At 42.5% G+C, this 12320-nt stretch overlaps 1 protein-coding gene across 5 annotated transcripts in view; it reads right to left on the reverse strand.

Annotated features, from left to right (window-relative positions):
* The window catches only part of slit2 (slit homolog 2), a 93293-nt gene that overhangs the window by 43620 nt on the left and 37353 nt on the right, over window positions 1–12320 (reverse strand). Inside the window, exon 1 of one of the 5 annotated variants that reach the window (XM_079672599.1) lies at window positions 7472–7532. The exons of 3 other annotated variants lie outside the window; for them this stretch is intronic. Coding sequence is in view for 1 of the 2 variants with exons in the window: in XM_079672598.1 (XP_079528724.1) it covers window positions 6285–6304 (20 nt within the window). In the remaining variant the exon portion in view is untranslated. Of the gene's footprint in view, window positions 1–6284; window positions 6494–7471; window positions 7533–12320 lie in introns of those variants that run through there. One more of the 5 variants, XM_079672598.1, reaches the window with a different exon arrangement.

Below are 12320 nucleotides of genomic sequence, written 5' to 3' on the forward strand. Positions count from 1 at the left end.
AGAATCACACACAGCCTCCCACGCATACACGTCGTCTTTCAGCCTCTCTTCAATCGTCCTCTTCTAAACTAATATTGACTTTGCTCATGAATGACAGATCTGCAGCCGTCCTCCCTCTCCCCTCTCTTCCAAGCTCATTGTCTGTTTCCTTTATTCCTCATCACGTCTCGCACATATACTTTAAATGCCAGGTAAGAGGGTTGCTATGGTTACTGGACCACGGTGGACACCTAGGGGACATTTTGACTTGACAGAGAGGAAGTCCCCTTTGTGCCTGTCGGGCTACCGTTATGGCAATCAGCCAGAAAAAGGTGTGTGTGTGTGTGTGTGTGTGTGTGTGGTGTGTGTGTGTGTGTGTGTGTGTGTGTGTGTGTGTGTGTGTGTGTGTGTGTGTGTGTGTGTGTGTGTGTGTGTGTGTGTGTGTGTGTGTGTGTGTGTGTGTGTGTGTGTGTGTGTGTGTGTGTGTGGTGTGTGTGTGTGTGTGTGTGTGTGTGTGTGTGTGTGTGTGTGTGTGTGTGTGTGTTGCCTCCACTATGTTGTAACATAACACAGTGCTCCGTTTACAAAAGCTTGTGAGCTAACAGCTGTGTTATTTTCTTTTTTCTGATTTGCTAAGGATTTCTTTTATTATGCAACGTTTCTTCCCTTAAACCCCGAATACAGATGGGAAAGCCAAGATAATTGCTTGGTAAAAATGCTACATGCTGCCTCCTTATTATTTCCTTCATAAATAGCCCCTGCTCTTTCCATTCAGCTACCAATCGTTTTGTAGTGAGCTCTTAACAAAGCCAGCTGTAAGCCTCTTGCCAAACTTGTAGCACCGGCATCTTGTTGCTGAGGAAACGGCATACTCAACTGATCACAACTATCTGGAAAGATTAGCGGGTAAAAAAACAAAGCTGTAAAAATAAAGATCATGTATGGCGTGTGTACATGCATGTGTACTGTAAAACCAGACTGATTACGTCTCTTTCCAGCCCAGGAACAGATTAGTCAGCGGTCTGAGACCATGACATCATCAGAAATGTTTACACGTGTAATTATAGACAAGTGAGGAATACATCTGTTGCACACACACACATACAGTGGAGGAGAAATGGACAGTGGCTTGCAGTAATACAGTAATTGCATATGTGGAGAGCTGAGAAGCACTCAGAAATGCAGACATGGTTTCCCTCTTAACATCTGATGATGATATTTAGAATTAAAGCTGCCTCAGCAGAAAGGCCTATCATACTGTGCACCTGTGCTCCTCTGAGTCACATATTAGAAAACACAACTCCTCATTTCTGCATAGACTATTGCTAGGAAAGCAGCTCAAATTGAATATCACTGTTGTATGAAACGTTTGCTCACTCAGTCTATTGTAAGAAATACGTTTTTTTTAACTACGTAGCTCACTTGCTAATCAGTCTCAATGTACTTGCTGGTGTAAAAGAATATACCGATTTGTGAAGTAGTGTGCAATAGTTGTACCCAGGTATCTTTATATCATTAACCATAAAAAACTAAAGTGGCTTTCCATTTCAGATTTGATATTCCAACACATTAACTAACATTGACTTAAAAATCTCTATAACTACTTTGGGATTGACTCGGATTCATTTTGCATTTTGCGCTCTTCTATTTCTGGTCAATTTGGAGTTTAATCTCTTTGCTTTCAAGAAGCTGTTTGGCTTAGTATTTGAGAGCAGAGTCAGACAGAAGAAAGTAGAATGCTAAAGATTTTGATCTTTCTCAAACGCTTTGATATTTTAAGCACAAATTAACTTAATGTAATCAATGATTTGTAATGTCACATCTTAGATTTCCCCTTCCCCTCCATTGATTCCTTCCAGCCTTTACTTTTTACATCTCAGTTCCTTCCTGACTTTTTATTCCTCTGCTCTCTCCATACTTCTTTCCCCCTGTTTTTTTATTGTCTTCCTTTTCCCTCTCATCTCCTCCCTCTATCTTTATTCTCTCTATCCTCCCTCCTCTCCACCCTCTGCCGCCCTCCTTTGCCCTGCTCCCTGTGTAATGAGTCTAATCCATCAGCCAGACAGTATTAATCGTATTCCGATAGCAGTGTGTTCACTCGCTGCTCGCTGCCGTCTCCGTCTCTACGAGTCAATAATCCCAGCTCTAACACCTATACACTGCCTATGACAGATAGTGTATGTGTGTGTGTGTGTGTTGTGTGTGTGTGTGTGTGTGTGTGTGTGTGTGTGTGTGTGTGTGTGTGTGTGTGTGTGTGTGTGTGTGTGTGTGTGTGTGTGTGTGTGTGTGTGTGTGTGTGTGTGCATTTTTAGAACCAGCTCAGCACTATGACCACATTCATTGCTGTATTTGCCTGGAAGAGTGTCCAAAACACACACAAGATGTAGACACAGACACACACACCACAGCTGAAATGACCACCGCTGGACGTGTTGCCAGACCGCTCGGTTACCACAAACTCTCGGGCAGTGACATCATATCCTTTTCCTGTTTGCCTCTCACATTGCCATACAACAATAAATAGAATAGATAAATAGAAAGTGGCAGCACATGGACGTGTGTCTGGATCTGTGTGTGTGGGTTTGTGCATCTGTGTGTGTGCATCTGTGTGTTGTGTGTTGTGTGTGTGTGTGTGTGTGTGTGTGTGTGTGTGTGTCAGTCAGTCTGCATATTCCTTGGCAGGTCAGAAAGTTTTTCACCCACGTCTTTGACCTGATCTGCCACAAACTCCATGACCCAATAAGCTGAAGCAGCCTCCTCCCTTCTAGACTGCCTCCTTTCCATTTAAAAACCCTAACGTTTTACAAAAAAACCTCACTACAGGATAATGTATCAATCTGGCACCCAACGATCCTTTGTCATTTTCAGACTTAGCTTTTCCATCAATTTCCCTCCTAGACAATTCCTTTCATCCATCAACGGCTGCTCTATTCTCCTGATCACTCAATCATTGCATCACACTTTTGGTCTATCAATCATTCATACTTTCAAATCATCTTTCATCCAGCTGAGTCAAACCGACCAGAAGCGATGGATTACAAAGAAAACATTCAAGTTAGGGACAGGTGCAGCGAACTCCCATCATATAGCATTACATTCTCTGTCTGATTTGTACTGCCAAATGAAATTCATTAGAAAAGCTAACAGCCCATCTGTTGTTTTGTGCGACTTGATGGGGTAAACAAACAACTGGAGGAAAAATAAAAAATAAAAAACTAAACAGCTCATAAACAATTTACTAATATTACTAGGAAATAATGGAGGTCAGTTGTTTTCCCTGAAACAACACTTCCAGCGTGTTTGACAGCTGAGCCTCAGAAAAGGCAATTTGTGGTTGAGAAGAATGTTTTTACATCATGAATGAGAGTTTATGTATTGTATTATTCAAAAGAGGCATCTCTTGTGTGTGTGTGTGTGTGTGTGTGTGTGTGTGTGTGTGTGTGTGTGTGTGTGTGTGTGTGTGTGTGTGTGTGTGTGTGTGTGTGTGTGTGTGTGTGTGTGTGTGTGTGTGTGTGTGTGTGTGGAAGAGGACTGCAGTTGTGATGACTTAGTCACCCTGGTGTCATTATTCACAGTTTACAATCCATGACAAGACAGGCAAGAGAAACACGCACGCATGCACGTACGCACGCACGCACGTACGCACGCACGCACACAATTCAGCCCTGCCTGCGGTATTGTCTTTCCTTTTCTGTATTTACCCAGCAGCCTGGAGTGACATGCTGGCGAGGCTTCCTCATGCATACACGCCGAAGAACAGATGGACCGACAGACAGTTGTTTAGTTGTTACATGATGAGCTTATGTTGAAGAAAACTAAATGTTACAATGACCATTTTATTGATACGTTAAATGTCATCCTTTAGTAATATTAAATGTATTACCCAGTCCAACTGTCCAAAAGTGAACATTTTACCTTTTACTATCACATAAAAAGGAAACAAGAAAATAAATTATTCTCATTTACTTAAACACATTACTTGAATCATTGATTATAAATGGCTTCAGAATAATTCTCTCTAAACAAATTGACCAATGACACCCCCCATTTTCTTCTCTAGTAACTACATTGCAGCGTTGTCTTCCTTTCTCCCACCAGGATTAACTTCATCCCCTTTGGCTTCTAACACACACACCAGCTACTGGCATTTTTGTTTTTGACACCACTGTCATTCTTGATCTTCTGGTGCTGCTGAGGGACTGGGGGCATTTCCCAGCATTTTTCCTTCCCAAAAGGCTGATGTGTTCACCTCTGTCCAATGTACAAACTTATACTTAACAATTATGGTGTCTGCCTCCAGTTTCTTTCTTTAGGTGCAATCGAAAATGCAAATAAACACAGGTGGATGGAGACGTATTTATAGACAGAACGTGGAGGAGCGAAGTGGTTAGCACTGGTTCAATAAGCGCAGAGACAGATCACATTTCTCCCTTCAGGCACTATTAGCGTGTGCATTAGTGTGTGTGTGTGTGTGTGTGTGTGTGTGTGTGTGTGTGTGTGTGTGTGTGTGTGTGTGTGTGTTTTAGAGACAGAAAGTGTTTCTTCCCCTGAGGCCTCTCACTTGAACTCAGTGTGAGAATGAACCTCTCGTCAATCGTCTACTCAGGGCTGTTTAGGGAAACGAGGAATTCATCAGTCAGCCGCTAGGCTTTTGGATGGCAATGAGACAGCGACAGTTTACAGTATCTGACCCAACACCTGCACAATGCTTTTAGACCAGAAAGAGGGAGCCACGGGGGAGGAGGGAGGGTGGAGGGGAGGGGGCCAGAGGGGAGGACAAAAAGATGGAAGAACAACATTTGTGGCCATCAGAAAGAAATCCAAGCACCATTCAGATAAAAAAAGAACAAATTGGCAGAAAGGCATAGATTCTGCTTTCCTTTTATCACTACTCCTCCTCCTCCTCCTCTCTCTTTTTTGCTCCAAATCTATTCAAGATGTCTCCAGACTCCCCCCCTCACCTCACCTCCCCCGCCCCTCTGTCAGCTCCTGGCAATCGCAGGCTTGCTGAAATATTCCTCTTCAAATAGTTTCTCTCCGTCAATGTTGTCTTTCTTTCTTTCACCACCACAGAGGCTCGGGTCACACACACTTGTCACTCTGGACCAGCTGTCCTGCACCATCTGTCCACTGTCCGCTCTGCACACACACACATTTGCACACACACAGACTTGCACTGCAACGCTGGCACTAAAATGTGGCAGTTACTGGAAAAGACACCAGGGCGGAGAACAATTTAAGTTTATTGGGCTGTGTCAAAATCAATACAATATCTGACAATGATAGCAGAAAGACTAAAAGCAGGAGGGTGAGAGACGCAAGACGGGGCAAAAAAAGTAGACGGCAAACATTTCCAAACAAAAGCCGAGATCCATTTCCACATGGCCAACAGTGAATATGAGAAGTCAAGCATTTGCTTGCTTTCGTGATTGGTTGTTGGGGCTTTTTGTGTGTTTGCACTGAATTTACCCAAACACCATATGTGTTGAGTGAGCAACGTGTGTGTGTGTGTGTGTGTGTGTGTGTGTGTGTGTGTGTGTGTGTGTGTGTGTGTGTGTGTGTGTGTGTGTGTGTGTGTGTGTGTGTGTGTGTGTGTGTGTGTGTGTGTGTGTGTGTGTGTGTGTGTGTGTGTGTGTGTGTGTGTGTGGTAGAGTATGTGTGTGTATGTGTTATGCTCTGCATTCCTATGAGCAGCGGGTCGGAAAGACGGGCCATGAAAGCAAACAGTGTTGGCCATTAAGTCTCCTGGACACCAGCCAGACAACACACACATACACACATGCAAAATACACATGTGCACATACACATTTATATGGGCACACATTAGTCGTAACCAATCAAATGCAACAACAGTATTGGTGACTTGATGTAGATGTAAAGGGATTAATTCTCAGTGATCCAGCCACCCAGCAATTCAAGGAAACATATGTACTGCATTTAATAATGAAAACTTTCTTGCGATGAATACATTCAAGTGGTTAATATCAAATGATAGAAAGTGTCTACAGCAATTATATTTACTCAAATAAGGCAATAAATTAGGATTTTGAGGTAATTTACTGAATTATTTCCATTACTTCTTTATACTTCCAATACAACATTTCAGAAGGACATATGGACATATTTCTACTCCACTGAATGTATTTTCTGTAGTTATTGTAATTGTAAGTTACTGTACAAGTAGTTATTATTGCTTAGCAAATGCAGATTTACATACAAAAAATTGGATGGTTTACTTTTTGATTATATGGATTAATTATCCTCGAAAAAGCATTTCAAATTATGAGCTACAGTTTGAATCATACCTAATTGCAGCATGTTGCATTTCCACTGGACAACTTCTGACATTTCAGCTTTCAGCCTGCATCTGACTTCAGAACTGAATGATGCCACTATTCCATTTACAAACCGCAGCACAACACGAGCAGTTGGACTCGATACATGACCTGCTGTGCTACAATGCACGGTGAGGTTGGGTACCAAATATACAGGCAGGTCCAAGCTTGATGAGTGACTTTAGAAGGTCTACATTCCTGTTGACTTGAGGGGACGAGGGGGCTATGTGAGCAGCCACACCAACACATCAGACTGCTTTAGTTAAATTAGATTAGTGGTGTGTGCGTGTGTGCATGTGTGATTGCTTGTGGTTGTGTGTGTGTGTGTGTGTGTGTGTGTGTGTGTGTGTGTGTGTGTGTGTGTGTGTGTGTGTGTGTGTGTATGTGTGTGTGTGTTTGGGTGCAGCAGGAGTGTCATATTAGTTGGTAATGCACTGAACAGCTGTGAAACACACACAAACACACACACACAAACGGATACCAACACACTTGCATATTAACCGATTAAAATGACCAGAATAGCAAACTGTAGCCTTGACCTCGAAGAGATTGATTGACAATGCGACTGTTTTGTGATGCGTGTGTGTGTGTGTGTGTGTGTGTGTGTGTGTGTGTGTGTGTGTGTCACCAGCCACACTGCAAATCAATGTATGTGTGTAATGGAAGAAGTGGACTGATGTAATGAGGCTGTAATAAGGCTGACGTTTAATCCTGGTAAAGACAGACATGGATCTCTAACCCCTGCCTACACACATACACACAACCACACGCACACACACACAACCACACACACACACACACACACACACACACACACACACACACACACACACACACACACACACACACACACACACACACACACACACACACACACACACACACACACACACACACACACACACACACACACACACACACACACACACACACACACACACACACACACACACACACACACACACACACACACACACACACACACACACACACACACACACACACACACAGTTATTCCTTCTTCGTGCACACAGCATGCTCCTTAATTCCTCCCTTCCTTTTTTTCCTACTCACCCTGTCTTTCTTCCTCCTCATCTTCTTACAATCTTCACTCACAATTTCCCCTTCCTTCATTAGTCCATCCCACCTGAACCTACCTGCTTCTGTTTCATTTGGTTTCTTCTCCATTAACATCCTCCTTTGTTCGTCCTCTGTCTCACTGAGCCTCTTTCACTGCGCCCTTTTACTTCTTTCCTTTCTCCTCTTTCTTTTACTTTCTAGTCCTCTCTCCTATCCCTGGTTTCCCCCAATCTATCTCCTCCCTTCTGTCCTCTGTCCCTCTCACTGTCTCAGTAAATACCAAAGAGAGCAAGCATGCTTCTGTTAAGTCCTCCACATTAGGCAGGGCAATAAAATACAAAAAACTCACCCCCCCAAACACACACACACACACACACACACACACACACACACACACACACACACACACACACACACACACACACACACACACACACACACACACACACACACACACACACACACACACACACACACACACACACACACACACACACACACACACACACACACACACACACACACACACACACACACACACACACACACACACACACACCATTTCACGTGATTCTCTGTCTGTTCTTGGTCTTTGAGACAGTTCTTTTCTGTCTTGGGTTTTCTCAAAGGGAATCATTAGCTTCTAGTTTACACTTTTAGCAGCCATTTCTCAAATTGCACACTGAAACCTGCAAATTCATGTACTGTTCTCAAAAACAAATATTCTCGTTATTTCAAAATAGACTAAATAGAAATCCCTAGTTTCTTTTTTATAATTTATCTTGATTATGAGGTTGAAAACCTCAAAAATCACTAAAAGATGGAGTACAAGGTGATATCCATTTATGTTGTCAGCTACTAAGCGACTGTCTAACCACTTGAACACCAATCATATTGTGTACTCGACTTCCCATGTTGACAATACAAACTTGGGAGTTCTGTTTGAAATCACATAATTTTTCTTTCCAGGAAAAAGTCATCTATAGCTCTGTAAGCGAGGCGTTTAATGTTTCCAGTGGCAGCAACAGCGGTTTGCTTGGAATAAACAGGGGAACAACTATGGCAAACAACAGACAAAAGTGTGTGACCTGCAGGGTTGATCGGTTCACAACTTGTTGAAACTGGGCAATATGCTCAAGCTTGACTTCATGGAATATTATTTCCAGGATGGTTTGGACCATTTTGACCCATCTGACTGCATTTTAAAACCACAGTCAAAAAAACATGTGGCTATTTTGACATACATAGACTACAACTGCACCAACTGGGAATGTAATGCAAAGACGCCCTCACAGTGGCTAATTGACTGCTTGATTGACAGGTGATCTGCAGGACGTGTGACACAGAAATGACTGCTTGTATAAAACCTCACAAGATCAACACTTGAACGCAGCACAGCCCACTTTTGAGGAAAATGGAGCAACTTTAACCACATTGGTTATATTCATTGTGCCAGTCACAGTAGGGCTGGTGGTAGCGAGCTGGAGAGGTTTGCGTTGTGACATTGTTTCTTTTTACCACAGGGTCTTGGGAGGCCCAAGTTGAGGCCATAGTGAGGTGCTGGAGCAGGGCGCCTGAGTAGAAAGAGAGCACTCTAAATACTGACAGGCAGCACTTGAGACAGGCCTGGGAGTGCGGGGGTCCTACTGAGCCATTGTCGTCTACTAACAGGTTAACAAGACACTGCACCAGCCTCTAACCTCTGTCTTTTACATCTCACGCACTTTGTCCTCTTTTGTTGACTTCCTTCTCACATGCACATACACGCAACATGCTCCCCAGTAACCTTTAATATCATTTTATTTTTATTTTCCTCTTGTTACAGCAGAGAAGAGAAGGCTGTGAATAAGGAAACTATTAGCTTGTAAGGACAAAAAGGAGTGTTCTCACCCCCAATAATGAATGTATTCCCCTCTGCACGTTTCTTTCTTAATCAATTATGCTGTTCTTTTTTATTCTGCTCATCACCCATTTATATCTTTCTGTCCTTCACTAGTCTCTCCCTCTCCGTTTTGTCCTTTCTTTGTACTGTATGTCTCTCGCTCTCCCTCTCGAGTTTATACAACCATTCATAACTCTAGGTTATTATTTCAAAAGGCTTTCAATTCGAGCCCCTTACAGAGGAGACGGTATAAAGATGCTGCCCCAGGGCGAGCTTGCGCCCACAGACACACACGGTTAAATCCACGCACACACACAATGCAGAATAACCGCATTTGTAAACAAACTCAAACACATAAACATTAACAAGCAAACATTTTTTCCAGATAGAAACACACACCCTGTTTTTCTCAGGTAAATATACAGATGCTAAGTGGTTTCTAAGAGACGCCAGTAATTACACACACACACCCCCCCCCCCCCCCCCCACACACACACACACACACACACACACACACACACACACACACACACACACACACACACACACACACACACACACACACACACACACACACACACACACACACACACACACACACACACACACACACACACACACACACACACACACACACACACACACACACACACACACACACACACACACACACACACACACACACACACACACACACACACACACAGCAAGAGAGGGGAATCCCTGATTGCTGAGTTTATTATTCTGTGTTGACTCCATAGGAATAAGACTTTTTCCCTTTGATAACATTTACTGTCCTCTTTCTTCTCTATCCTTCTTCAGTCTCTCTTTTTCCTCTCTTCTTCCATTCCCCTGTCTGTCTGAGTCTGTCTGTCTGTCAGTCACGCCTGGATTCCATTCTGTCATCAGTCCCTGTTGCTCTTTCTCTAAAAGCTCTTAGCTGCCCTCAGGGCTTAACTTATAATATTACAGTAGACCTTAGATCTCTCCTTTCTTTTTACACACATGCACGCACGCACGCACGCACGCACGCATACACACACACACTAATGGAGGCGAGCCGTACAAAGGCAGCACTAAGTGAGCAAAGAGCCACTGGACACAGAGAGAAGGAGCATCTTAAAGTGCCTTTAGGGTCTCTTTCTCTCTCTCATCCTGAAATAGCAGTTGCGGTCAGATTAGCGTTTTGGACCTCTGGCCAGATCAATAAGCTCTATGATGCCTGTGTGCACATAATTTGTTTAAACAAACTTGAATTGATAAATGTTTTAGAGGCAATTAGGGAAAAATGGTTGCTGGAAAAATGGTTTGAGGTTTGCATCAAGCTGAATGGGTTGTCGTATCTGTCACATTTAGTCGTGTCTGTTGCTCATTTTATACTTTTTAATTTCATTTGAATAGATCCCAGGGAGATTTGTATCTGCTTGGCTTGCTTATCGGAATCATAATAAATAATACAGAGTATCGCACTGACTGAATATTAGTTTTTCTCAATTGCTAAACCCACTATTTAGAATCAAAATTCATTTCTTCAAAACAAGAACATAGCCATCTAAACAGAAACAGACTTGCCATAACTCTGAATATCTTTTGCAAAATGCACTTACATGACCAAAGCTGAAAATACTGGTCACAAAAAAGAATAAGTCGATCTAAACAGAACAAATTGTCCTCTAATGAGACAAATGTGTTTTCATAACTGAAACTCCGGTCACCATAACAACACATTCTACCATAACAATATACATTTCTTGCAAAGTGCTCTAAGGCACTCAAAACTAAAAATACCCCTTCCAAAACCAGATAGCTTCTCCAAAAACAAACATTTGTCGGCTCATTAGAAGACTATTTGAACAGTCATTACTAAGTGGCACACTAAATACTGACTACAATCATCAATACACAAACCTCAAGCTATCGATATTGGAAACTGAACGGAAAACTGACAAGTTGGGAGAAACAAACTTACATATAGGAAAAACAGTGTGTTACTGTAACTATGTCATTGTTTTTATTGTCTCATTTTCAGAAGAGCACCGTAACAGAAACAAAAGATGAATAGCAATACACTGGAAAAAAAATAACATGGGTAAATGATGTAAATCAGCAGTAAAGAAGAGAATGAGATCTATATAGCTTTACTGATCTGCTCTTTGGCGTCTGTCTGGCCACATAGCCTCATCTACGTCACAGCGTATGTCTTCCCTTGCAAGGCAGCGTGGGAAATATCTCCTTGCGTGTCGACACCACCCTTGACAGGATTCCGCAGAGATGTCCCGACAGCCAGCATTCATTGCGTCCAAAAGGGGCATTCTGTCATGAGGATGATGGTCATAAACCTTCCATCTCCAGGCAGAGAAGAACTCCTCAATGGGGTTTAGAAATGGGGAGTATGGAGGGAGGAACTCCATGGCCATGTGTGTATGAGCCTCAAACCATGCCCTCACGTCACGAGAGTGGTGGAATGCCACATTGTCCCATATGACCACGTGAACCGACCTCACTTGATCCCTCTCTTCTGGTGGCACAAGTCGGTCATACAGGACATCCAGGAAGGCAAGGACACGTTGTGTGCTATATGCTCCCATTACAGGGATGTGAGCATCATTACTGTAAGGTATACAGTACATTCCATGCAGTTACCTTTTTCAATGGGGTGATTGACTGATAACAAGTGTTAATATTTTGCACATCAAGTGTCAATTAGTGTAGCGATGGTCTAAGTTTATGAGGAGTAAGTGTTATCCACTGTGAGAAGATTATTTTTGTTTTGTAGACATGAGTTACACAAAAGATTTTCTGATGTTTGTGTAGAGAATTGTAACTTCAGTTAGAGAATTGTGTGATCTGTTTTGCAAAACACTGCTTAGCATCTACATTTTGTGTGATATCAATGATAAATGGTTTACTGTTGTAGAGAAATGGTTTTCTGTTTCGATGGCTGTGCTGTTGGTTTGATGAAAGGAATTTTGATTCTAAATAGTGGGTTTAGCGATTGAGAAAAACTGTAACGCAAACACACACTGACATGTACACATCTCTAT

The sequence above is a fragment of the Notothenia rossii genome (genome assembly GCF_949606895.1).
Source record: "Notothenia rossii genome assembly, chromosome: 1".
In the NCBI taxonomy this organism is placed as follows: domain Eukaryota; kingdom Metazoa; phylum Chordata; class Actinopteri; order Perciformes; family Nototheniidae; genus Notothenia; species Notothenia rossii.